This window comes from Protopterus annectens, chromosome 6.part1 (assembly GCF_019279795.1).
Source record: "Protopterus annectens isolate FY-2018-M chromosome 6.part1, PAN1.0, whole genome shotgun sequence".
NCBI lineage: Eukaryota > Metazoa > Chordata > Ceratodontiformes > Protopteridae > Protopterus > Protopterus annectens.
Window position 1 is genome coordinate 530,461,445 of NC_056738.1, and position 27,431 is coordinate 530,488,875.

The 27,431-nt window shown below is 37.8% G+C and overlaps 1 protein-coding gene across 1 annotated transcript in view; it reads left to right on the top strand.

Moving 5' to 3' along the window:
* The window catches only part of LOC122805670 (serine/threonine-protein kinase D3-like), a 1,097,474-nt gene that overhangs the window by 596,593 nt on the left and 473,450 nt on the right, over window positions 1–27,431 (top strand). The window contains exon 4 of the mRNA XM_044075994.1: window positions 20,896–21,047. Coding sequence (XP_043931929.1) covers window positions 20,896–21,047 — 152 coding nt within the window. The remainder of the gene's footprint in view (window positions 1–20,895; window positions 21,048–27,431) is intronic.

The window sequence follows — 27,431 nt, forward strand, 5'->3', positions numbered from 1 at the left end:
TAAGTCTATAACATCAATAGTTAAAAAGCTAATTTCATCACTATATAGGGCTTGCTTTAAGCATCTTAAAAAAATCCCAGGAATCCCTTAATATATTTGTTCTTTTTAACCAAAGTTTTTTAAGTTTGGCATCAATGAATTTGGCTAAAGGTAATGTTTTTGATCCATCTGCTGAGACAATGAGTCTTAAGGGGGATCCCTCTCATTCTTCTGTACTTTCGGGATCCCAAAGATGGTGGGATTTTTTGGTTTATCTACTTTCAAATAGTTCAAAGTTTTTGGTCTATTAACCCATCTATGAAAAGTCCTTCCAATACCATATCTATTCACCAATAGGCTATGTTTATTTCATTCCTTGAAACTGTAGTGTAGTGGTTAGGGTCCCTTGAGCGCTCATTCATTTTACCTTCATAATCAAACACATTCATTAGAACAATGCTCCCCACCTTTAGTAGGTTTCATGACCCTCAAGCTAGTATCCTTTCTAAGTTCTCCCAGTATATCAGTTTCAACTGTGCTTAAATTTCTTCTATATTTAACCTTCTTATATCCAGTTCTAATCTCGTTTTCCACCATACTCTCAAAATTTTTGATTTGAGGGTGAAGTGGGGGATTGTAAATACTTTTCGTAATCAGGTCTTGTGGTTCATATGTACAATTGTGATTAAAAGCTAACTGAAAATTGATTTTCCTTGTGAAAGCTTTGACATCCAGTAAAATCTTAGTTAAGTCTCCCTTTTTCTTCGATGTGAACTTGATTCCTTTAGATAAAAGGTTAAAATGTTCCCTTTTTAAAGAGATGTGGCTAAAATTATAAATACTAAAGTCATTGAAAGTAAATCTGTTGGGGTTTGATTTGTCTTGTTGTACATCTTCCTCTGTGTCTGGGTGGTTGGTACCAAACTGTTCTAGTACCTCCCCCTCACCCTTGTTGTTAACCCCCCCGAAAATTTGTAGGTCCATAATGTTGATAATTCTCCCTGTTTTTTAACCTCTCAGATCTATGTAACAGGGATATTCTGTAAAATCATCCAGGTCAGTGACCTGATTACTAATTACTGCCTTTTCCCCATTTTTACTTTCAAATCTTTCTTCCACTTTATCTTTATCCCAAAATCTCCCATTCATTTTAGGCTTCGGGTAACTTGTCTTTTTATTACAGTCAATTAAATCTCTATCTAGTTTCTTTATTTTCCTTTTTATCAATTCTTCACATTCATTATTAATATCATTAAAAATGTTATTGTACTTGTCCTTTTCTTCAGGTATTGTGAATATTAAATCATTTTTATACATTCATTGCATACATCAATATTTTTAAGGAGTTCTGCCTTAACCCTGTTATTTTCTTCAGTCATACATTTTAAATGTCCAGCCCACATCTGTTAAAAACTTCTAACAATTCACTGTGAAAAATACTTCTTGCCACTACATTGTTAGGGTATTTAAAAACCCTTAGTCCTTTAGGGACTATACCTTCATTAATACACTCCTTCAAGTAACAATTTTCTATGTCTATAGTCTTACATTTATGCAACGGTCTATGAAACTTATTGAGTTTCATTTTGTAAGATTCAGTCACTGGCTGAGATTTAAACACTTTATCACGAAAGTCTGATGTGAAACTAACCTGCAGCCATTCCTTCAAGTCTGTCAGTTTGTATCAATAATTATTTTGGGACTGCTGCTCTTGTCAAAGTGGTATATTGGTCGAACCACTTATATCCGTCTCACCAGTCTGTTCTGATGTCCTTAAAAGTGTACGTGTATGTGAAATGCTGCTTCAGGGCTTGCACGAGGTGCATTATTGCTGTTTTCACTATTGTTTGGAACATTCTGAATAGCGTTCTCGCACCTCCTTTCACCTTTACTAACCTTGGATTTGCAACGATACCGCAATCATTGACTGGCTTAGGGGCATCAATAAGTCAATCAGTTGGGAAAGTTGACCAATCAACATTCTAGTTTGCCCCAAGTCACTCCTTCCACTGTTTTCCTCGCTGTTCGTGCTCGTTTTTTTAGTAAAGTCGTGTGTAGAGTGGTGCTCAGAGGCATGCACCAATGACTAAGGAGAGCTTCACCTGGAATGAAGTATTTCTATATTCCAAAACTCTGGAAAGTCAATCCTCACAGAATTTTCAGCTGCTCATGTGTATTTATTCCTGTGCATTCCCGATGCCATTTTACCCAATGGCTTTACTTCGTCTCATAAAAATCTTAATATGCATATTTTCTTCTGTGTCTTTTATCTTCACTACTTTAAAGTATTTAAAGTCATATTACATTTAAATGCAACATTTTCTTATTAATTCTTACCGGCAGTTTGACTTGTACTGTTGTTTCACTGTTTCTCTTTGATTTTTCAGACTTCAGAGTCTCAACTCATTTACTTTAACAGTACCAGCAAACAGCACGTTCACATTTCTATTCAGTGACAAGCAAATTATTTTAAACACAATTCTCATATATTTTACAAATCTTTAAAGATTTTACTTTCTACCACAACTTTTACAAAATGATTAAAGGCAGGACACTTCTTCTTGTGCTGAGTATATGAGGTTTGAATTTCACCTGCATCAAAGCGTCAAGACGCTCTTTCTTATTATCATTTCTGTGGCAACACATTTTAAACTTTATGTCTCATGTTTATTCATTCACTTATTCATTCCTTATCCACTTACTTCCTTAATCCAAATTAGGGTTATGGGGGAGTCAGAGCCTATCCTGACACTCATTTATTTATCTTCCATTTGATATTATAAGATTACTTTTTCTTATTAATTGTTAACAGTGTACCTGTACTTTCACTCACTGCATGCACCCAGTGCTTTGGGTAAAATCAGGTTTGCTTCCACTAATAGTTGCGTGTTTCTTATACCAAAGATTTCATCTCTTATTAATGAATCATGTACCTCACCAGATTCGCAGTCTTTGGCACAGTTCTTCAGCTTAGTAACATAAGCATCTTTAGTTTATCTTAGATCTCATTCCCTTGTAAAGAACAGATGGGAAGTTCATTGTAGGATTAGAGTAATTACTAAGCTTTCAATGACTGTTTTTTTGTCTTTCTCTTCATCTTGAAAAGTAAAGGTGTTAAATGCCTGCGAAGCTCCTAACATAGGGGCATGTTATACAAACAACATAAGAACACATTTTTGCCGACTATTGCATTTATCTGACTATTTGGAAATAAACATTAATTGCCGTGGTTGCAGTGACTTTTGTTGTTTGTATTAACCATTGTTTTGTGAAGCCACTTGTATTTACCAGAGGTCTCTTCACTTCTTGCTTGTATAATGGTAGGTTATACACAGTAACTTTTTGAAAAGCTTCTTCCTTAGCAACGTGTGCAAACTTGTTCCACTGTAAATGTTCAGACTTCTCATCTGTATCACTCACATCATGGAATAAACTGGATCCAGAGTTAGACTTTTCTACTAAATTTCCTTGTATTGAAATGGCTTCTGGAAGATGCATCTGGGCCATTTTTCTACATGCAGATTATACATATGTATTTCTAGACACACTCACTCTGTCTCTAGAAACACATTTCTTCACTTCTATCAAGCCAAATAAGAAGAAATGAAGAAATTGCAGTCCTAAATGCACCCCCCTCCCCCCAGATCTTCACTTGTAGACTCGTGGCATCACTTCAGAAGATCAGGACTGGCACAGTCATGTTCTTAATGTTTGAATCCTGGTCATTTTTGCAGACATCTTGTTATGTACCCACCAAGTTAGTTGTCAGGATATACATCCCATCCTAGTCTCATTGCCACTTGATGGCAGGTGTAAACCTACCCCTTTGTTAGTTAAGGGAAGGACATGATTCATGAGGCATGTAATGCACCTTCTGAATGGAACATGCACAATGAGATTTGTCTAATATCTTTCCTCTATTGTTGATTGGAGTGCCTGAAATTCTGGGAATAGGACAATTCTAGAAGGACTGGATGAAGAGAAAAGAGCTATTTATGAAGGTGGACAGGTATCATTTTGAAGAAGTAAGAAGTAGGGGGTGGGTGGATGGGAGGTTCAGAAGAGCTAGATATGAATTTAGAAGGGAGTGAAGGAAGTAGTTTAAGGGTAGTGGGAATGAGTTATAGAAGGATGGATGAAGAGAGATGGTGCACTTTAAATGCAGTTAATGTCTGACACAGTGGCAGTTCCATACTGATGTTCATGTGTTTTAGGTTTGTCTACAATTATATTAGCTACAGTGGTAAGGTCAGGTGGGAAGGAATTCTAGTGCATTGCAGTATATGATATATACACACAATCACCAAAATGATTATAGGCATTAGAAATGGCTAGATGGTTTAGCTGTTGAGCCCTTAGTTCTTCACGTGGAATATATTTTGATATTAAGTGGGAAAGGGCAGAATATTTATTCAGATTGTTTAGTATGTTGTGGACTAGTTTATGTTGGAGGAAGTGTAAAGTAGGAGTTAGTTCTACATATTTTAGTTGCTGGAGAGCCTGACTGTGATATGGTCATTGGGAAGGTTGGTAGTGAATTTTGCAGTTTTATTGTAACATTGTTCAAGTTTGTTAAATGATATTTTACATAGGTTTGGTATACATGGGGCTGCTCACAGAAGATTTGGTTGTAAAAGTGACTGAGCAGATTGTAATTTATTTTGTTTAGAAAGGAAAGGTTTTAATTCTATATAGTTAAACCCTGTTTTGATCAGTTTTGGTAGTAACAGAGTTTGTGTGTTGATTGAACTTCAGGTGTTTGTCTTTTATGACACCAGTAAGTTTAATTAACTTCTTCCAGGGTAGTGTTATTATTTGAGGTTAAGGTGATTGATGTTTGATAAATAAATCTAGTTGTGGGGAATAAAGAGCCGAGCCTAAAATTGGTCACTATTGGTTAATGCACTCCCCTGGTAAACAAATATAAATAAACAAATATTACGAGTTTAGTGTTCTTAGCAATGAGCATTAGTTTAGCTATCTGGCAATTTTCAATCTATTGAAAAGCTATTTGAGTTTGATGTTAGAGTGGTTCAATGGAATTAGCATGGGTTTTCAAGTCAAAGTCATCTGTATACTGGATTAAAGCATCTGTGCCACTTATTTTATGAAGATCACTAAAGAAAATGATAAATTAAAAGGGGTTCTAGAACTGGGCAGTGTTAGACACCAGCATTACAGGAAGTAAACACAGACCAGCATTCTTTCCAAATTAATGCTTCAGCTGTGTTTGTTTGGTAGATGCTAAACCAGTTTATGGCAGTAATAGCTAAACTGAGTATGGAAACTCTCTGAAGCAGTAATCACGGATGACAGTGCTGAATACTTTGGGCAAGTCCAATAACATGCCTCTCTACTTAGAGAAAGGCTTCTTGACAAAGCCATAAGTAATGGAAGGGTCAAAGGCCACAAACCAGGGGCAGATTTTAAATACTGGTCTTATAATATTAGAAATTTAGTAAAATTAACAAGTTTTGTATTAGCATCCATTTTCTTAGAGATATGAAATTTGAAACTCAAATGTCTGTCACTATTTCATGAGAAACAGACCAGAAATGTAAGATAAAAATCTGGACATTCTGCAAAAGTCTAGACAGTTGAGAAGTAAATTTAAAAATATAGAAGTGGTAAAGAAGTTTTGATTTAGGCTGGTATAAATGATATTAAGGAAATATAGTAGTGCTGTATCATAATACCTGAAATGGTAACCATCTGAAATGTTGGGATACGGTAGAGCGAGTCCCAAAACACAGAGACTCAATGGCTGAAAAAACAGACTTACATATATCAAGTCCAAGACTGCTATTTCTCAGAATATTCACTTTTCTCTGAGGTATCATGATCTCAGAGTTAGTATAGGTTTGGGGGCGTTGTTTGAGATTCACTGTTCTCCTGGATTTTCAATCTTTTTTTTCAGTCTGTTTGTACTCTGGGCATTTCGAGTGCAGACATTTCAATAGGGAGCCAGCTACAATACATTGTCCAAGTGAAGATTATGTGAGGATTTCTCACATCTGCTGTGTTTAGTCATGTGACTTGAATAAACCCATGATTAACACACAGTGAGCATGTATTACAGCTACATTAGTCTCTCACAGGTCTGTGACAGAGCTGCTCTTGTATATGCACCAGATCATATTATAATAGATATGTCTGAGACATACTATTTGTATCACTATTTGTGCATTCCAAGGGCAGGATATGACATACAATGTCTGAGAGTTTGTACAGAGATATAGGTGTGAAGTTGGGCATCATGGCCCAAACTTGTCACTCACGCAGACATGCACCATATATACTGCTGAATGTCACACGTACAGCTCTCTCCACAGTCCTGGTATAAAGTGCAGAGTAATGTGAAAGGCATCTAGTGACATAACTACATATGTACCCAAACAGGATGTGCTGCACTGCACACACAGAAGCAGAGTCACATATCGCAGTGTGTGGTTGTCACTGTAAACAGCCACCAGTTATAATATGCATGTAGGTGAACGGTCACAAGGAGTCGGGAACCATGATTAAAGGGCATGTCTATGGAGGAAGAGAACAAAGTTGTAGCTGTACTGTTTTGTCTGAAGAATTATAAATTGTTACACTGTTGTGGCAATAAATGTCAGAAGGATCACATGGGACGGTGTGACAAGGTATATTAATGTAGCTGGTGCCCATGCCAGAATCATGTGTGCATTATAACAGATATGTGATAAGGTCTAAAAGAAGGATTATGACATCCTGCTGCACTGGATGGTCAAAGATGGAAGTCCTGGGCTCCACACCAGCACACATCACAGGCTTATGTAGCACCACTGGAACAATATCTGATATTCATTGGTTTTCATATCAGTCAGTTTAGGACAGGGTTTTTTGATAGACTCAGCAAATAATAATCATATAAGCAGCTGTGGTATTGCATCTCACTCTTACTGGGACAGCAGACTGTAATGCAGTCAAAGATATGGTACTGCACTTTACAGTAAAATTAGCAGAATTAGCTACCATAGGAACAGCAGTGTGACCAGAACTGCATCATGACTAGGGTATAGGTTTGTGAAACAGAGAAATGTATATATATATATATATATATATATATATATATATATATATATATATATAGTCATACTTTAAGCTGTAGATGTGTTACCCATGTCCTGAAATCAGAATATATTTGTATTCATTCTACTAGCCAATAATAAAGTTTAAACAAAAGCATGAAACAGCAGATGATATAGTAGATCACAGTAATTTTATACATTGCTATGGGCTGAAACTTTGCATTACTTTATCACCTGTAGAATATAAATGCTTAAAATTTCACCTTTCTTCTTAAGTGTTATTATTTTTTTTTGGACCAACCTATTGTTCATCAGGTCTCCTTCCCACCACTGACCCATTTTTTTTTCCTCCTGAGATAACAGCACTTTGACCCATTTATTTTCATGGAAGCATATTTCAAGCCAGTGGTGCTGTCACGATAGCAGGACTATTCGACCCCGGACACTTCCACCCCGGACTGTTCACCTCCAGATGGTTTGACCCCAATGCATTTCTATACAATTTAATGTATAAATTTATATGTATTGTATATGTGATTCTTTTAGTGGACAGTTCAACCCCAGACTATTTGACCCCAAATATATTATTTTAAGTACTTTATCATTAAGTTATTAATTAATCAATTATTCAATAATAACACTGTTAATTTTTCATTGTAAATATATTTTTTGTTAATATTTTTATTTTATTTAATTATTACATTGGTTAGTATAAATATAACATTTAAATCTTTAACATATAATAACTAGTGTTATATTTTAACATATTATGACTACTGTTAATTTATAACATACTTTATGACATATGTTTTCCGTCAATTAAATATTTTTTTTATTTTATATTACCTTCTATAAATAATTTCTTTAAAATTAAATGAAATCAATCTTTTATTCAGGTTAATATGCCTTCTTCATCTTCAACATTTATACTACAACCAACGCTCAAGCAGCAACATGCAATTTTCACCATTTCCCACTGTCTACCATCAAAGCACATCAGAACCTCAGGAAAGTGGATATGGATATATAAGTAAATGCAAACACTCCTGATTTCCAGCAACATTGATAGTATCTAGTGCTGCAGAGGATTTGACTTGATTGCAGAGTGCAAAGACAAACATACACACAATACAGTCTAATCCATCTACAGTGCACAAACATTCATAAGTAAAACACTGTTTTTAAGGACTCAGGAATGTATCTGTAAAAAGTATCAACAAGTAGTTCAAACTTAGAAGTGCAGTTCTAGGGCCAAACATCCATTTCACTATCACAATGCTCAGTGCCTCTACAGCTTACACCCACAGCCCATTAACTTCAGCAGGGAAACAAACAGAACATCAAAGCAAACATCTGTCAAAATGACTGCCCATTATGTTTTCATTTTTAAATATAATTTATTTTTAATCCTTACTTGTTGTTTTATTGCTAATTTTCTTTATTTGTATGTAATAATGACGTTATCGTTATATGGAAACTCAGGACTAATTAATGCCGTGAACTTCTGGATTAGTCAACAAATGTTTTTTTTTTGGCACTTACTGTTTTTGTATATATAATTAAAGTTCCAATTTGCAATTAGATTAAAGTAAGTGTATATACAGCACCAAAAACCACAGGAGAAAAAGGAACAGGCACAAACACGGAACTGAGGACACACTGTAAAGGCAAAAAATAAACACAGTAGGTAATCCACGAAGAATATTTATTAAGAAATGGATCCACAATGCTTTCATCCCTGTCCAATCAGGAACTTCATCAGAATGAAGCAATTCCTACTATAGATCAAATTTAAATAGTAAAAATGGTCACAAGGTCATAAAACACGCCCCCCTCTTCCCCTTTTATTTACATATTTAATAAATAGGCACATCTTAAAATATAAAGAATATATATATATATATTAAATATAAACATTTAAGACAACAATGTAATAATTAAAATATACTAATTATATAAAATCATTAAAATCATCTCTCTAATGCTTTTAATTTTAAGAAACATGCAATTGAAAAAGAATCATTTAGGCCTGGCCATTGCAAAGCATTCAGCTTTAACTGCCAAAGGGCTTCTTGCTTTTCTAAAATCAGAGCCCAAGGGCCTCCCCTTGTATCTGGCATAATTACTTCCAGTATCATAAATTTAAACATATGATTTAAGAATTCCATGTTATGTCTGGCCAAGGCATTGGTCTCCTTTTTGTTCTTTATGTCTCTTATGTGTTCGTAGATCCTATTCTTTAATTTTCTCCACATAAAAACAAGATCATTTTGTGCAAATTGTGCAGTGAACTACCTTCTCTGAATTATATGTTCATTTTTTCTTCCTTTTTATAGTAATATTATTTATACTAAATATGCAGCCCTCTTTAATATAAGTGCAATAATTGCACATACCGCATTTTTTCATAGACCCATTCTGAGATTTAGATGGTGCATGTTCTAACATGTTTTTTATAGTCCTGTCCTTTTTATATACAATAACAGGGGCATCACCTACAATATTCCTACTGTCTTTGTTCATAATGAGAACACTCCAATTTTTAAATAGAATGTCAGCAACATTTTTGTTGCAATTGTTGAAGATTGTCACAAAGGTACTAGCAAAAAAGTAAGTGTAGTCAAAGCACATAAACAGAAAAGAAATACTTTCTAAACCAATTTTAAGAATGTTTAGACAGTCTTTCATTTTTATTTTTGCTTTGATGTGCTTTGGCTTCACTTACATTACATTTTTTACTGGGGTCCAACCGTCTGGGGTCGAATCGGTTGGGGCAAATCGTCCGGGGGCAAATCGGTTGGGTCCAAACGTCCTGTATCCACTGTCACCTGTATGAGGGTTGCAGGTGTTCCTCCAAAGGACCTAGCATTTCCTGCACATACCCAAAAAGTAGTGTCATGCAGTGAGTCACTATGATATATGTATGCAATCAAGAGTCAAATTCCCCCTTATGCAGCACCTCATTGTGATCCCTGGTCACAACCAGAGATTCCAATCACATTTATTTGTCTTTTGTTAACCGGGTTAGTCCGCTGGTCTGGTAGCTAATTTTCAGTGGAGACCCAAGGAAAAAAGCTCCACACACAGAACAAATTACAGAATTTTCATAGTAGTAATGGGAATTTGGATAAATAACTACATACATTTATGTCATATAAGAAATATAGTACAAAGCATCATAAAGTCATGCACTAATGAAAATTGACAAGTCATATAAATTCAGTAAGGGTGATAGCAAAATGTTACAAAAAAAGTAGATTTCCAAAAGGACATAGAGAAAAGCACTTTAAATGATTAGACCAAGTTGGTAAAGATTCAGAAGAGATATTAAGTAGAGGGTAGAGGTAGAGGGGTCAGAAGTAAAGTTAAGGAGAGTCAAGCGAGTAAAGAGAGTAAAATTATGCAGTTGTGGGAGCGGGGTGAGAAATATAGTAGTAAAAGAAGAGAAAAGGTAAGATTTAGGTACAGTATTGCTCTGTAGCACAGCTGAGGTATCACAGCGCTGGTATTTGAGATATAAATTAGGGTCAGGAAAGGACCTTTTGTGCTCTAGAACAATTGGGTGAGTAAAAGTTAGGTAGGGTGGTGACAGGTACAAGTGGGAGAGTTAGCAAGGTAGGTCTTCAATTCTCTTTTGAAAAGAAAGGAAAATTGGATAGACCATATACTGGTAGGGAGTTTATTCCAAATTTGAGATATAGAGCACTTATAAGGTAATTTGCCTATAGTTTTATTGGGCCTGTAGGTATCAAGTAGGTGATGGTCAGTGCTGCTGAGAGATTGGGAAGGTTTGTATGGGGATAGGACGGTAGACAGGGAGGAGCAATCAGCAGGTTTGTGAAGTAGAGAATGTGTCATTTGAAGCTGAGAAATTGGAACAGTTGAGGGAATTCAAGCCACTGTAGCTGTTTAAGGGCAAGGCAGTGGTGGGATCTGTAAGGAAAGTTGCAGGCAAATCTGGCTATCTGGTTGTATGTTTGATTGTGTTTGGTTAAAAGATTTGCTTGGAGGTGAATAAATATAGGGAAAGCATAGAGTAGGTAAGGGAGTTGGTGCTTTTGAGCTAGTGAGGTCCTTAAGGTGATGGGTAAGAATTGTTTCTGTACAAGAGGCCACATTTTTGATTGGTCTTTTTGATGGATTGTTGTATATGAAGATCACATTTCAGCTGATCGTCAGTTGTGACTCCTAGAAGTTTGGTATGAGAGTCAGTATGAATGATGGTGGTATCTAGGGAAGAGAGAGTGAAGGATGTTTTAAGGTTGGTCATAGGTTTTGGAAGGAAAAGAATAAGCTTAGTTTTCTTTGGGTTAAGGATGAGTTGATTATTGATTAGCCAATGTTCAGTGGTGTTAAAAGAAGTCTGTGTAAGGGTGTGAAGGTCAGTAGGGTTGTCAGAGAGGGTAATAAGAGTAGAATCATCAGCGTACTGGATCAGAGATGAGGTGCAGCAGGCAGAATGAAGATTGTTAGTAAAATATTAAAGAGAAGGGGGCCTAGAATGGATCCTTGGAGTACATCTGTTTGGATAGTTAAGAAATGAGAGCAGGAGGACAGCCATCTAACAGATTGCTGTCTGTTATTAAGATAACTAGAGAACCAGAGAGTAGTGGATGCAGAGAGGTTGAATTCAGTTAGTTTAGTAAGAAGCTTAGGGTGGGAGATGGTGTCAGATGCCTTAGAGAGGTCGAGGAATAGGCATGACACCAGTTTGTTGTTATCTCTTGCCTCTACTATAGTCTGTGTGAAGGATAGAAGGGCTGTGGAGGTGCTGTGATGGGGCCTAAATCCATGTTGAGAGGGGTGAGGAGATCTTCCTGGAGTAGATATTTAAGAAGCTGTTTGTGAATTCACTTTTCTAGGATTTTTGAGAGAGGTGAGAGGATGACTATAAGCTTGAAATTGGAAGGATCAGTGGAGTTGCCTGCTTTATGAAGTTGAATTGTATAGAAGGATTTCCAAATTTCTGGGACTGAGGATTCTTAGATAAAATGATTGATAAGGATTGGTACAGGACATACTATAGTACTAGTTGCAAGTTTGAGAAATTGAGGGGAGGCAGATTGTCCGAGGAAAAAGAACAAGGCTTAAGTTTCTGCAGAAGAGATTTTATATAAGCAGGGGAAACAGGTTTTAGGGAGAAGGTTGAGTGGTGGCAGGTGATGGAGGGGGTGGAGGTTGTGATTGATTTGTGTCAGGAGGAGTTAGTTTGCTGACTAAGTCTATGAAGTTATTGTTTAGGAGGGTGACTGTTTCAAGAGGTGTTTTATTAGGGAAAGGGTTGGGGTAGAAGGTTTGCCTGGGTGGAGAATATTGTTCATGGTGTAACAAAACTTTTTAGGGTTTGAAGTGTGGGTCAATTGAGCTTCTAGACAGAAGGTTTTCTTGTCTTGTACAGTAAGTTTTTTGGTAAGGTTTCTTAGTCCTTTGAATTTAAGGAAGAGAAAAGAAGATTTTGACTTTGTCCATTTTTTCCAGGTAGAGTATATGAGTTTCATGGTGGAAAGGGTATCTTTGAAGAGTCAGGGTGCGGGATTAGATTTGATCCTAATTTTCCTGATAGGGGCTAGGGAGTTTAGTATGTTTAGAAAGATATTGTTAAACTCAAGAACAGCATAATTTAGAGGAAGGTCGAACAGGTGAGACCAGTTTACAAGAGACAGAGAGTTAGTAGTTGAAAATTTTGGGTCTATTTTTGGGCATTAGAAGCTGGAGCTAAGTGAAACTTGCATTTTAATATTCTGTTAAGTACAAACTTGCAGATTTAAAAGTACTGTAGTTTCATTTTTTTCTGTTGTGTGTGTTTTACAGTGTGGTCTGTGTCTCTCTGCAGTTAGAGTTCTCCACCCACCCTCCCTCCCTATTCTTGTGTTGGTGTTAGTGGCTCTGGAATTGCCCGCCCCTCCTGTAAGTCTGTATTAGAACATTCCTCCTGGGTCCATCTCATTTGCTCACTTAACCGAGTACAGTGAGATCATATTCTGAGTCTAGTGTTCACTCTACTTAATACAGAGAGTAGATTTGAGAAGGCAAATAAAAAAAAATTGCTTTTACTGTGTTTGTCTTTACTGCATTTGTCTTTCCTCCTACTTTATTTTGCTTTTCTTAAAAGTGCTCACTTTTATTTATTCTGCTGCATTTATTACTACTTGGTAGTAGCCTGATTAAACTGTAACTGTTATTCTAAGTCTTTTGGTTTAAGCACTTGGGCTTCATACAGGCTGTTTTACATTAAGAAGGTTTGTGGTCTGCACTGTTGTGGCAGGACAGGTAGCTTACATCCTTCTAAGCTGGTAATTGCTGATTGAAGACCCAGTGTCTGCTATTCTAAAAGTGTATTAGTTCTGGCTTAAGCACTTGGGCTTCAGGCCAGTTATTCTACATTAAGAAGATTTGTGGTCTGAACTCTTGTGGGAGGAGAGGCTGGATTCTGCCCTTCTAAGCTGGGAATATCTGGTCACAGGCTTATTGTGCCTGCTTATTTGAATTGTTTCTTTCTGAAATTGGTGCGGTTTGTTGTTGTAGCGTAGACCAGATTCAGGCCTACTGAATCTAGCTTTGTTTGTATAACTTGAGCATTGATCCAGGCCATCTTTTTTGGAGAAGGTTCTCCTGCACCCTAGTAAGCAGGGGTGTGCAGTTAAAACTTATCTGTTTGAAGACTGCTGGAACAGAGCTCAGTTTTGAGCCTTTTTCTGGATAATTGGGTAACTTGTTTAAATCAGTTTGTTCGTTTTCTATTGTACTTTATTCATCTGCTTTTACTGTATTTGTGTTTCTTCCTACCTTATTACTAGGGGCATTGTCTACAACTCTGATTTGCGATATATAACAATAAGTATCCTTTTCTGTGCATGTAAAGTGTTTTTTGAGTGTATCTGCTTTATTTTCTAAAAAAAAAAAAAAAATATATATATATATATATATATATATATATATATATATATATATACATATATATACTTGTTTCCCACCTTTCTAAGCTAGTATAGTCCAGTTTTCAGGTTAGTGCTGAATTCAGGGCTGTGTTACAAATCTGTGTTTGCCCATACCTTACTTGGATAGAAGGAAGTTCTCTGTTCACCTGTGAGAGAGGGGAGCTTTGAGCAGCCTGTCTGTCTCTGGAGGAGTGGTTTCAGCCCAGAAATTAGTAGTTTATTGGCCATTTTGGGCTAAATTCTATCTCTTTCATTTCCCTGCTATAAATACCATCTATGCCCGGTTTTGCATGCCTGGCAGCACTGGTTAGCTAGGGTTAAACTATTCCCAGCTCCTCAAAGTCTCCTCTTCAATTTTTTTTCTTGGAACTAGACAAACTTTCAACTTAAGCACTCAAGCCACTTTTTTTCTCAGCCTGGCACTTCCTCAAAACTTACACCAAGCACTTATAAACCCTAGCACTAGACCCTCCTGTATGGTACAGAAGGACAAGGTTCTCTATTCGACCTTACCAGCCATCCAGTAAAACAGTTCACTGTACCTATCCAGGCATGTCCAAAGGGCAGTGTCAGGTGTACTCTCCAGTCCAACTGGTGAATCTGGGCATTTTGAGGCAATGTTACAACTGCCTCATGTACAAAGACAACCCCCTCCTCCTACCACCAAACACTAATATATGCGAGAGATGCAATTATATGGCCAAACTGGAGGCTAAGCTCTCTCAACCCAAGAATGGATCAGACAGTCAAGAGGAGAAGGGAAATACTTGCATCACACCACCAGTCTCACATAAACCCATTAAAGCAGCACTGGAAAAAAACACACATAAATACATGAAAACATACTTGGAGGCTCTAAATAAAAACCTGCAAAACCAACAGAGACCTCCAAAGCAAACATCCAAGCAACCTCCACCTCCCAACACAAACCATGAAACACATACTTCACAAAACCAGTGTGCCATGTAATCACAGCCCTTAAGGCAAAATAACATACCCAACATACTAGTAATAGGCGACTCTATAGTCAGGCACACTGATGTCCCACTCACTAAGCTGAATAAGGAGAAGATTACTGTTAGCTGCCTGTCGGACACCAGGATCTGCCACATAACACAAGCACTCAGGTGACTACAGAACAAGTACAAATATGACTCTGTCATTGTCCACATTGGTGTGAATGACCTGAGCCGTACCTCTCTGGACTACATGAAAAGAGAATGGAAGAGCTCTCTGATCACGTAGTCCAGGCCGGTATGACCCTGACCTTGAGTAGCATCCTGCCCTCACAAAGAATGATACCACGGTATAAAGAAAAAATTCTCAATTTCAACAATTGGCATAGTTTCTGGTGTCATTCAAAGGGGATCCAGTGTCTGTCCACCTGGGACGACATGCTCGACAAGCCATGCTGCTTCACTAGAGACGGCTTGCACCTGTCACCCTTAGGCTTTCAAATACTGGCCAAGGCTCATGCCACCCCCATAGTGCCTTTTTTAGGCAAGGCTCAAAAGACAAACCCACTGCTGTAAATAACACAAGTAACAAAAAACTGAGGGTAATGCTACTCAATGCCAGAAGTCTGAACCTCAAAATGCACGCACTCGAGGCACTCGAGTTCCCCAGGGGACAGTCCTAGGACCACTCCTGTTTGGCATATATTTCTCAGAGGTACAGGCAAGCACAGGAGGTCTATGGCTGACCAGGTTTGCAGACGACTGCAAACTAGGGGCTATAATTGACTCTCCGGCTGACACAGACATCCACCAAAAGGGTCTCACTGAGACGGATACCTGGTGTCAAAATCATGGCCTCAAGCTAAATGCCAAAAAGTGCATAGTCATCCCCTTTGGAAAAAACAAAATACCCACAAACTACTACATAGGTGGTAGTCCCCTAAATATGGAAGACGTAATAAGTGATCTGGGGACCCAAGTAGACAGTAACCTCACCTTTGATCATCACATTGCCAAAGTGGTTAGAAAATCCTTCTACATGGCCCACCTAATCACAAAAGGGTTTGCATCCAGATCAAAAGAGGTCATTATGCCCCTCTACTCATCACTCATCAGACCCATCATAGAGTACAACGCCCCATTTGGGATGTACCTTACAAGACACGTGCAACAGCTGGAAAGACCTCAGAAGTACCTCACCAAGAGGATCACTGGCCTCAAACAGATGCCCTATGCAGCTCGACTGAAGAAATTACACCTGTACTCGGTTGCATACCGCCTACTCAGAGGTGATCTCTGCCTGACATACAAGGCCGTTACCAACCCAGAATTAATGGACATGCTCCACCGAAAGAAAAACTTATCCCCATGAGCCACACGCTCTAGGGATCTCAACCTCACCATAACAATAAATAGGACATGCTGGAGGGATAGATTCCTGTCCCAGAGACTTCCCATGCTTTGGAACAAACTCCCAATCTACATTAGGCAGAGCACCTCACTAACACTCTTCAAAAGAAATCTTGACGAGTGGATGGGAAACAGAAAGTTTATCTCGGGGATCAATTCAGTGGCCCTGCTGGACAGAGGCACAGGGTACTAATCTAAGGGGGTGGCGAAAGCCAACACATTCTGGCTAGGCTTATAAATACCTTCGGGCAGATAGCCTAGTACCTACCTATGAACTTATGAACTTATATTAGATGATCAAAGTTTTACTACTTGGAATCAGTAATCATCAAACTTTACTGATCAAAGTAGTAAAACAGTGAATCACAATAAAAACATTTTTTAAAACAAAAAAAAAAAACAAAATGGTGTAAGCAGGGGGCAGGCCCCCCTGCACTCCCCATGTGTGGGTCTGCATCCCCACACCCCCCGCTACTTAAATATACCAACTCTGAGATCACTCTACAGTATAGGAAATGGATCTCAGAGATGGTATATTTAATTGGGTTTTAGGTGATCCCTTAAGGAGTCTGGTAAAGTACTGGGATTATGGCACTGATTTGGGTTGGAAGTTAAGATACAATCAAGAATAGAGCTGGAGGTTTTGTTAATGCGGGCAGGAGTAGAAGTGAGTTGACTGAACCCAAAAAGGTTTATACTAAGATGAGTGTAGTGGGGGAAAATTTTATTCTAATTGCTATTGACATCACCTGGTTATATTGTCTCATAAAATAGATGTTGGGAGATGCAAGACAGGATAGATTCAAGAAATGGAATATTGATACCAGGAGGAGTATAGATGGATGCTAGTGCAAATTTCTTGTGTGGGTTAAGGTGGCAGTTGAGGAAGATGAGTTCAACAGGTGAGAAATGCAGGAGGAGAAGGGAGAGGGGGAGAGTTTAAGGTGTTATGAGTACAAAATAGCTACACTTCCCCCTTTTTTGAAAAGTTTGTCTTGTCAGAATATGTTATAGCTGGGGGAAAGAATTTCAGAGTTTGTGATATGAGGTTTGAGCCATGTTTCTGACAGAGCTATGATGTGGAGGAGAGTGGTTTGCGATCCAAGCGTGTACGTCTGTGATTTTGTTAGTGAGACTTTGTAGGTTTATGGAGTAGATAGATAGTTGTTTAGATGGGGAGGTTGTGAGTTGGTGCCTGTTAGTTGAGGTGGAGTTGGAAGGGTTGGATGAAGAGAGTGGGCCAGTATTGGGGTGGATGTCCCCATCTGGTAGGAGAGTAATAGGAAATAAATCAGGTTTAGAGAAATAGAAGTAGTAGGTATTGTGTTTGAACTTTTGTTTAGTGGGAGTGAGAGAGAGATTAAGATGTTTTAGTTTGTGATAATGAAAATAGGAGGTATTATAGAGAGAGTGTGAAATAGGGAATTTCAGGCATATATTGAACATGGAAGTTACTTAAGGAAGAGTGGGAGATAGAGGAGGGTATAGAAGGTTAGAGTGATAAGATGATAGTTTGGAGAGTAGGAACAGAATGGGAGCTAAGAATAACTGCAGTAGCATGCTGTTATAGTATGTGGGTGTAAGTATGGATAAGAGCAGAGTGGAGTTATTAAATGTATGGAGATATTGTAAGAAAGTTAAGAAGGTGTAAGGAGGAGCAGTAGGTTGAGAACAGGCAAGGAAGGGTAAGTCAATGAATGCTTTAGGGTATTGCAGGGGTGGAGAGCGAGAAGTTAATTTTTCCTATGAAGCTAAAAAGGTAGTGGGAGAAGTGTGAAGTAAGGGAATGGTGAGCAGAGTATGGGAGGTTTTAGTGACTAGAGAATGGATGAATTGATTGGATAATTGAAGTGGGGGGAGATCCCTTGCAGAGAGGTCAGAGAATACATTTAGAGTAAGCAGGGGTGGGTGGGAAAAGGGGTAGGGAGATGAGCAGAGTGAGCCATAGGATAGCGAGGGCAAATGGAGTGAGGCTACACCCAGTCAGAGCTAGAGCTGCTTGCAAAGAAAACAATCAGTGAATGTAGAGATGCCAAGGCAAGTGGATATGCAGGTAAGTTATTTAAAGGAAGTAGAGGAAAGAAAGCATGGAAAAACAAGAAAAAGATCTAAGAGAGGGAGCAGGGAGGGTAAAGTTTGGTCTGCATAACAGAGTAGAGCAGAGGGGGTGCATAAAAGGAGTGTAGCAAAGATAAGGAGGCTTTGAGAGAACAGCAGAAGGATGGAGAGGGTTTAATGTGAGTAGAGAAGGTAGAGAAAAGAGTGGACAGTGGAGAGATGGAAAGGAGAGTTTGTGTTAAATGAGAGCTGGATTAGGTGTGCAGTTCAAAAGTATGGGCAAGATAGATGAGAAATAAAGACAGAAAAGGAGAGGAGAACGTATAGGTGGCGAGAGCAAGTTCTGATGGTGCGGAGGGAGACGTTAGGGATTACAATGTTATAGTATATAGACAAAGGAACATACATTATTAATTGAAGCAGGTGGGCTGGGGGAGCACTGCTTATCCAGCAGTTGATTAAGGAATTTGAGAGCAGGTTCACTGTTTGAAGATGGTCACTTGGTTTCAGTGTTTGGAACTCTGATGAAGTGGCAAGGCAGATGTGCAGGCTGTATGCAAGGAGCTTGTACCTAAAAGAAAACATAAAACAAAAGGGGGAGAAAGGAGAGCAAGTATGAGAGAATAAAGATTAGGAGGGTAAGAGTACAAACCTGTTAGAACAGAGAAAGGGTGGAGGCAGAGAGTGGGTATCAGGAGAGGCAGTTGAAACAATAAGAGGGCTACAGTTCAAAAAGTACAAATATATACAGCTGACGGTTAATATTTCAGACTCTAAGAGCAGCTTAATAAACTATAATCAGTTAAGCAATTGCACTAGCTTAACTGATAATTTAACACACGTATATTAAGACATATCCCCTTTCCTCAAAGATAGGTGAGATGGCTCAGCTGTGCTAATCCTCCCTTTCCCTCATTCAAAGTCCAACAGGTGCTTAAACTGCTTTATCCCTATGCCAACATATATGGCTTGCTTGTGGAGTGTTAATACAAACGGATGAGTTCATCTCCCAGTGCTGAACTCCCCAATCACTGAACTTCACTTGAAATCACTGTTGGTGTTGTGATGTCCTTTTTTAAAATAATTTTATCTTTCCCTGCAGTTGTGCAACTGTGGAGTTATATACAGGGTACAATGGGGCTTTCCCCCTGAAAAAATGCCTTTTGCAAATGGCTCATTGACTTGAAGGTTCAAATGGTTGCTTTTGTCCAGTTTAATCTTTATGGATTTGTAAATCAATTTGGTGTTTGTCAAGCGAACAAAATCCCTGTCAGTCTCAGTCAACTGTTTCCAGTGAAGAAAACAAAGCCGTTGAGTACAACTATTCATACTTGTTGCTTACTAGTGAGCATGAGAAAGAACAGCCTGTGCATAAGTGCATCATCTCTCATTTATTTAAAAATAATGTATTTATTAAAAAGATTCAGCTTCATGAGTTGTGACTGAGAAGTGCCAGGACAGAAGTGAATGTGTAAATTTTTTTTTCTTGGATAAATCATTTGGATGTTAACGAAGGATAGTGTCTGATGCGGCTGATGTTCACTGTCTAAGTGTTGCACAATCATGCACTGTGGATAACTCTTTGTTTATGCCCATTGAAACATGCACAGTACTGTTGTAGGGATAACTCTACTAATTCTGGGATGATGCTAGATTGTAAGAGTGGATAGTATGTACAAAGTTGGCCTGGTCTTACTTTCTGGTAGAATGGGACAACATGACCTGTCCTTAATGCCACAGTATTACATAAGAGATCTAGTTCAGCTGAGAGCATATTATTTCTATATAATGTCATAGCACAGAACAGCTCATATAGTGCAGCTAGGATCATATGACCAATGTGTATAACCATAGAGTTATGCAACAGGGTTCAGTACAGCTGGAATGATATGGCCTTTGTGGAGTGTCATAGTTTTACAGAGGAGATCACACAGAACAGCTGGGATAACAGCCCCTTAGTAGTAATGTACTGCTATACAACAGATCATAAAGTATGACTGGGGTGACATAACCACTCTGTACTTCAGTAGTCTCACAGAACACATCATTATAGATGAGTTTGGATCACACAAACATGCTGTTAAAAGACACATTATCACAGAACATATAGTACAGTTGGGATTGCATGGCTTCTTTGTAGTGCCAGTTTTATCCCAGATCTAGCTTTTCTAGCTGAGGGCCATGCACATTTTCTGTCATCTCTGAACTTCTAGTCAATACTATGAGTAAATGCTAATCCCCACTCCTCCATGTGATATCGTTGTGATCTCTGAATAGCTATTTCAGTTTGTGAAGGCATGAGTGTGCCACCATCTCAAAATGGGGGAGATTATGGGCTAATTCTTCTATATTACATATTGTATATGGTTAAAGTCTGTTTTGGAAATGTGTGCTTAGCTACAATGCATGTGATTGTCTTTGCAATCATGGCAGTTTGTACAATCCAATTTCCTTACAATTAAGCTGCATATTCAATTTTTCTGTCTTCTTCATCTGCAGGTTGCAAGCTAGATTACCACAAACGCTGTGCCTTCAAGATCCCCAATAACTGCAGTGGTGTAAAACATGGCCACCTTTCAAGTCGTTCACTTATGGGAACTAGTACCTTTCCAAGAGAGTCATTTCCTCAGGCAGGAGGAAGTCTGGAAGAGGTAGGGTGGTTACAAACTTAATATCTCATAATGTTAAAATGGAAAATAAATGTTTTTGTAAAGGAACAAGCTGCATCATCATGATAATTAGTCAACATTTGTCATAACTTAGCTTTATACAACCTAGTTTGCCATAATCAGCATCTGCCATAACTTAGAGTTATATGGCCTTATTTGCAATAAGCCAACACTTCTAATACCACATTCTGCCTCCCTTCTGTACTTCATTTGCATCAAAACATGCATTAATATTTGGGAAGGTATTGTGATACAGTATCTACAAGCCATATGAGTTAAATCTTACCTCCCTGTTTTAGGGCTTGTTTCACCAGAGTATGTGGAAGACTCAGATATTGGTCAAACTATTTCAAAGCATGTAGTAACAGACATTTTTTTTGTGATTTTTGATAACATTCAAGGTACACTGGTCACTATCTCTTTGCTGCTATCGTGCAGATTATATGGATATTGATTTTTTTAAATATTCAAATCATTATTAATATAAAGTAATTGTGACATAAGCCACAGCATATTTTATCTGGCATACTTTTTCCTCAAGTTTTGTTGTTATTCATGAGGACTTTCCACATTAATCTTAGATAATTGTTGCCTGATTTATAATATTTAAATGTGAAAGCTGGGTGCCTACTTTATGAAATGATAGTCAGAAGTACTGCTTGAATTTGTACTATTATCAAACGAAACAGAGAGACAAGTGGAAATGAGTAGTGTACTGTAGTTTATTTTCTAGCACATCATTTTAGGCATGAATCTTAGTTTCCATATTTGTGTTTTGTAATTGGATAAACAAACTTGACATGCAAGATGAAATGTGCATTTTAGATAGAACCTATTAGGTAATACAAAAATACTAGAATTTAAGTCCTGATGCAGTATAATGCAAAATATACCAGAGAATATGTGGTGCAGAAAAGTACAAAAATACAGAGAACGTCATAACATTGGAAGCATTGCAAAAAGCTAATATAACACCAACATGTCATAATAATGTGCAAGACTGAAGGCTATTTCTATTTCATTTGGTTTGCTAAACTATTTGATACAATAACCTACTCAGATCATACCTCTCAAACTCTTAGAGCAAGAAATCTGTACAAAGCCATAAATAATAGGGGGTCAAAGGCCCCAAAATAGGGACACTTTTTAAATATTGCTCTTACAAACTTAGGTAGCAGATAGAATAACAGATTTTACATTGGCATGAATTTTCTGAGGGGTATGAAGCCCAAAACTCAGATGTCTGTTATTATTTTCTGACTTCAACCCTCAATTATTTTCCAATGATTTGTCAGTAAACCACAATTTTATGAGAAACAGACCAAGATTACAAGGTAAAAATCTGGACATTTTGTGAAAATCTGTACAGTTGAGAGGTATGACTCAGATATTGTTGGCAAACTCTCAGAACTAGGTATAAATCCCTACATAACTTACTGGATTGCTGGCTGGCTCACAGGACCCAAGAAGTCAGGATGGTTGAGACCACTTTCACTAGAAGGCCAGTCACCAGGGCTCTGTGTTGGGCCCACTCTTGTTTGGCATCTACTTCTCAAAAGTCAAGGCTAATGTTGAAGGCCTTTGGCTCAACAAGTTTGGAGATGCCTGTAAATTGGGAGCTATCACAATTTTCCTCCATGACACAAACATCCTACAAGAGGGTCTGACACAAACAAATGATTAGTGCCAGAGCCATGGATTAAAACTCATTGTGAAGAAATGCATTATAATGCCCTTTAGAAATTCATCCACCCAAGCTAATTACTCCATTGATAAAACATGCCTAAGAGTTGACCTGCTAGTTAGGGATTTGAGAACGTCTGTTGATAGTAGTTTGGCCTTTGACTAATATGCTGCCAAGATAGTGAGAAAATCATTGTATGTCACCCAACTTATAAGCATGGGAACAGCATCTAAGTCTAAGGAAGTTACAGTACCACTCTACTCAGCCCTTATCAGACTCATCGTTGAATACAATGCATCCTTTTGCATGTACCTAACCAGGCTTTTGCAATGGTTGGAGCACCTTCAAAGGTTCCTCACCAGTAGAATCCAGTGTATGAATACCCTGCCCTACAGACTGCCTTAAGGCCCTATCTCTATACTCAGTCTCCTACAAGTTACTGACAGGTGGTCTTTTCTTGAAATATAAGGCATCCTAAAACTCAGCTCTGATGGACCTCTTCAATTCCGCAAAACAAACAGCACCAGGAACACTAGATCTACGAACCTGAAACTTTGCCTATGATATAAATAAAACATGCTGGGGAGACCAATATATCTCTCAGAGGATCCCCACAATATGGAACAGACTCCATATCCATGTGAAGTGGAGTTCATCCCTAACCCTTTTCAAGTAAAACCTTGATCACTGCCTGGGAAATTGTAAATTTAACTGCAGTCTGACCCCCATGTCTCTGATAGGTTGATAGTAAGTTAACTAATCCCAAATTAACATACACCCCGCATAACCATTAGCTACTCCTTACTAATGCACCCCAACCATATTGGCATCCAATATAAATGAGGACGAAAACTGGATTGGGTTGTACAGCCAAGCTTATAAAGACCCTGGTGTCTGATAACCTGGTATAAACCTATGAACCTATGAAAAATGACATTATGTAGATTAGCAAGCAGACAAATAAAATAATATGTGGCTCAAAGTTCAAGAACCAGATGGAATAGAAAAAACTGTTCGAGTAGTATGCCTAGTCACAATCAATTGAAGTGAGTTAGTAAATGGATTGGAAGCCAAAAATGTGGGCAAGTAACTCTGAAGAACTTGTTTGTTCTTCCTTCAAGGTGCAGCAACCCCTGTAGTTATAAGCAATAATAGGAATTTATGTGGCACATCCCCCCATTTGGGACTTATTGGTGGCTTTGCTTCCACACAGAAACTATTTTAAAAAAAGTTCTTTTATCAAAATGTAGCTGAATTTTTAGCTGCATTGGCAACTCAGGAGGTGTGATTTCTTCCATGTACCTAGAACGTGAATCTCTGTAGCAACACTCATACGTAATTAATATTTTTTATTCAAGCATGTAAGTAGTACACAGGTTAATGTTTAGATAAAGGTGAAATAGATATTTAGAATGGAAAGTTGTGTTGCTGAGTGGTTATTGAGATGGCTAAAAGAAAGCCAGTGAATTCATATTTAGGTAAAAATATGTATACAAGCAGTGAAAGACCTTAGGCATGTAAGGGTGACAGATAATGGAAAAGCACTCATGAGCGAGTATATGGGATATAAATCTCATGTAGACAGTTAAAATCAAAGCTTTGAAATATGATTGCTAATTGAAAGGTGTGGGGCAGGCAATCAATTAGGGCAAAGCCAAAGGAAATATGTTAGAGTAAGGGGGAATTTAAATGTAAGTTAGGGAGTGGGTATTAGAGAAGCAATGTGAGATAGAGATGGAGGGCTGAAAGAAAGAACAGAAAGTAAAGGTAAGACAAGCAAAGCAAAACAGAAGGGAAATTTTTAATTTAAGTGAGTTGAAATAACTGGGTAGTTACAACAGTGAAAGGCTGAGCGTTTGTAGAGCAACAGAAAGTAGAAGGACAGACGGGAAGAGAGGAAGGCTGCTAAAAGAGATGGGAACAAAGTTCCCATCAGCAGGAACATAGAAACTAAAGGGTGATGTACCAGCATTTGACAGTGCTGAGTATTTAAAAAATATGCAATGTAAATCTAGTTAGATTCAAGTGCATTTGAGTTTGAAATGGAAAACTAAAAACGATGGGACCTAGGTATGAAAATGTTATCACTGCATAATAACTTCTAAATCCTCAACTCGTGAAAATAACAAGTTTAGCTCAGGCCAGAGAAAACAACAGTGAACAAGTCTTGATGCAGCTTATCTATGTATGTGTCTTTCGGCTTTTCCTGGTTAGGGGTCGCCACAGCAGAACTCCGGTCCGCTAATGATTGGCAGTAGATTTTTATGTACTGGCTTGCCGGGCCTAATGCACAACCTTCAATGAAGGAACGCCCATTAACGCATGTCGCTACACAGAAGATGCTCTAACTGAGAATCAAATGGGCAACGTCTAACTGTGAGGTGACAACGCTACTGCAGCACCACCACCACAGCTTATAAAACACTAAAATCATTAAAGGTTGAACAGCACAATTTATTTTACAACATAGAATCTGCCTATAGCTCTAGTCTTGAACCTTCTTCAATATAAGTGAAAAGGATTCCTACATTCTGCTTTATCAGCACTTTTAGTTGTTGCTGCAGAAACACTGTGAAACTAAGTAAATGAACAAGCCCAGAGAGGTAATAACACACTGCATGCGCAACTGTGACTGATTAAAATGTAGGTATTACCAGTGGTGGCTGATGACTTCAAATCAAGGGGGGGGGGTGGGGGGCTGCAGGAGACAGATGAATGGATGGGGACCAATGGGAAGGGGGTGTGGCTAACTAGAAAGGGGCAGAGCTATGCTCAAAACCACAACAACTGGAACTTTAATTAATATGCTGCCCTGGGTGCCAAACCTTCATTACGAGATTCCAATCAAGACAAAATGAAGTGTAGAAGAAAAAAATATTTCAGTGTATTGGCTACATGACAGCTTACTTAATATCTAGATGGAAACAAAAAGGTTGTGAGGCATGAAAAAATAAATTACTTTTTAAATACATTACTGGAATGCCAGTCAAAATCAAGTATAAGAAAAACAAGCAGCACTCAACTCAAACCACTTCTCCTTGCACTGCAGTTCTAATTATAATTTATATTCAACTTTATAAAAGTACCAAGTAACATGCTAAAAGTAGCAATGTCTGTTATACCCCCACTTGTAAAAATGTTTCTTATCCAAAAAAAGACCTGCTGCCTGACAACTATCTACTTGTTTCATGGGGAAAACATGATCAAAGTAAAAAAATAAACAGCAAACAAGAAACAAGCTCAAGATAAATTGCTTAAAGGATTACTGCACAGGGTATGAACCACATGTGATAGATTGGCATTCTGTTTAGTTTACAGGTAAAGCCTGCAATGATGACTTAAAGTCTCCAGGAATGTAATGAGCTTCTGAAAATATTGTAATTTTGTCCTTTATTACAAATACTGTCATATACATTTCAATACCTAAGGCTTATACTTATCTAGTTATTAAATATTCTCTGCATGACAACAACAAAAAGGCTTTTTCAGTGTTGGCAATTCTTTTTCAGTATGCCTATTAAAGCTTATTTGTGTCTTACAAACTCAGACAAGCTTACCTGATGGTCATTATAGGATTGCTACTTAAACACAGAGCAACAGGGCACTGCTACAGCATGCATTTTCTGAATAATAAGCATAAATCAACAGTATAAAAATATGACAAAACCAGAACATTTTGCAAAATCAAGGACAGATGAAAAGACATAATGCATAAATTTATAAATATTTATAAATAAAATTTATATAAATATGTAGAACATTTTTATCTTTTATCTTTTTTATATTTTATGGCAGGATAGTGTGTATTAGGGGTTTATACATTATACATTAGGTATTACTACACTGCACTAGTATGCAGGTTTGATGTAAATTATTCTTTTATTTATAAAAAAGAAAGTTTTTTATATGTTTTGTAATGCTTCCTTTATGATTGTTTTATGAATGAATAAGTCATTGTGAGGTTTAATGTGATTGGATAATAATATGGGATTAATATTTATATAAAGGGTGTGTATTCAATGATGTTTGTTTTGCTGAAGAAGTTACATGGTTGATGAAAAACATGGTGAACAAGTTAAGCTTTTTTTTGTATGTGATTTTGTTTAATAAAGTCGAAGTTCGTGGTTTGGCGGCTCCAGGTGCTTCATTTTTAATATTTGTGTAGGTTACAATTGAGGCTCCTTTTCCTCTCATTTATTTTGGCTAGATATTCCAAAATCCCTACCAGTACAACATCTACAAACTGAGCAGGAGGCTGGCACATCCATTAACATCTGTGGACATATCCCCACACTAATTCTATGCTGACACCACCAGACAATGAGTTAGACTATTGTTGGCAGAGGCACAAACAATAGTTCATGACTGGCTTATTTAAAAATGGGCAAGATGATTCAGGGATAAGGGCTGGAAATAACCTCATGGTGGTGTAGGCATCACATATTGTGTTCAAAAGGTAAGGACCGAACTGTGCATGAGTATTTAAAAGTTTGTTCGACCCATCAGTACCAGCTTGTCTAGAGTTTGCACCTATTGGTCTTGCTATTCATATTTTTTTGAACAAGTTGCCATTCTTTCATTTGATTTGTTATGTGGAGTGTTTGCAAAATGTATTATCTCAATGAAATTCTTTCAGAATGTGCCAGATTCCATATAACCTAAGTTTTACATGTAACTTCTGC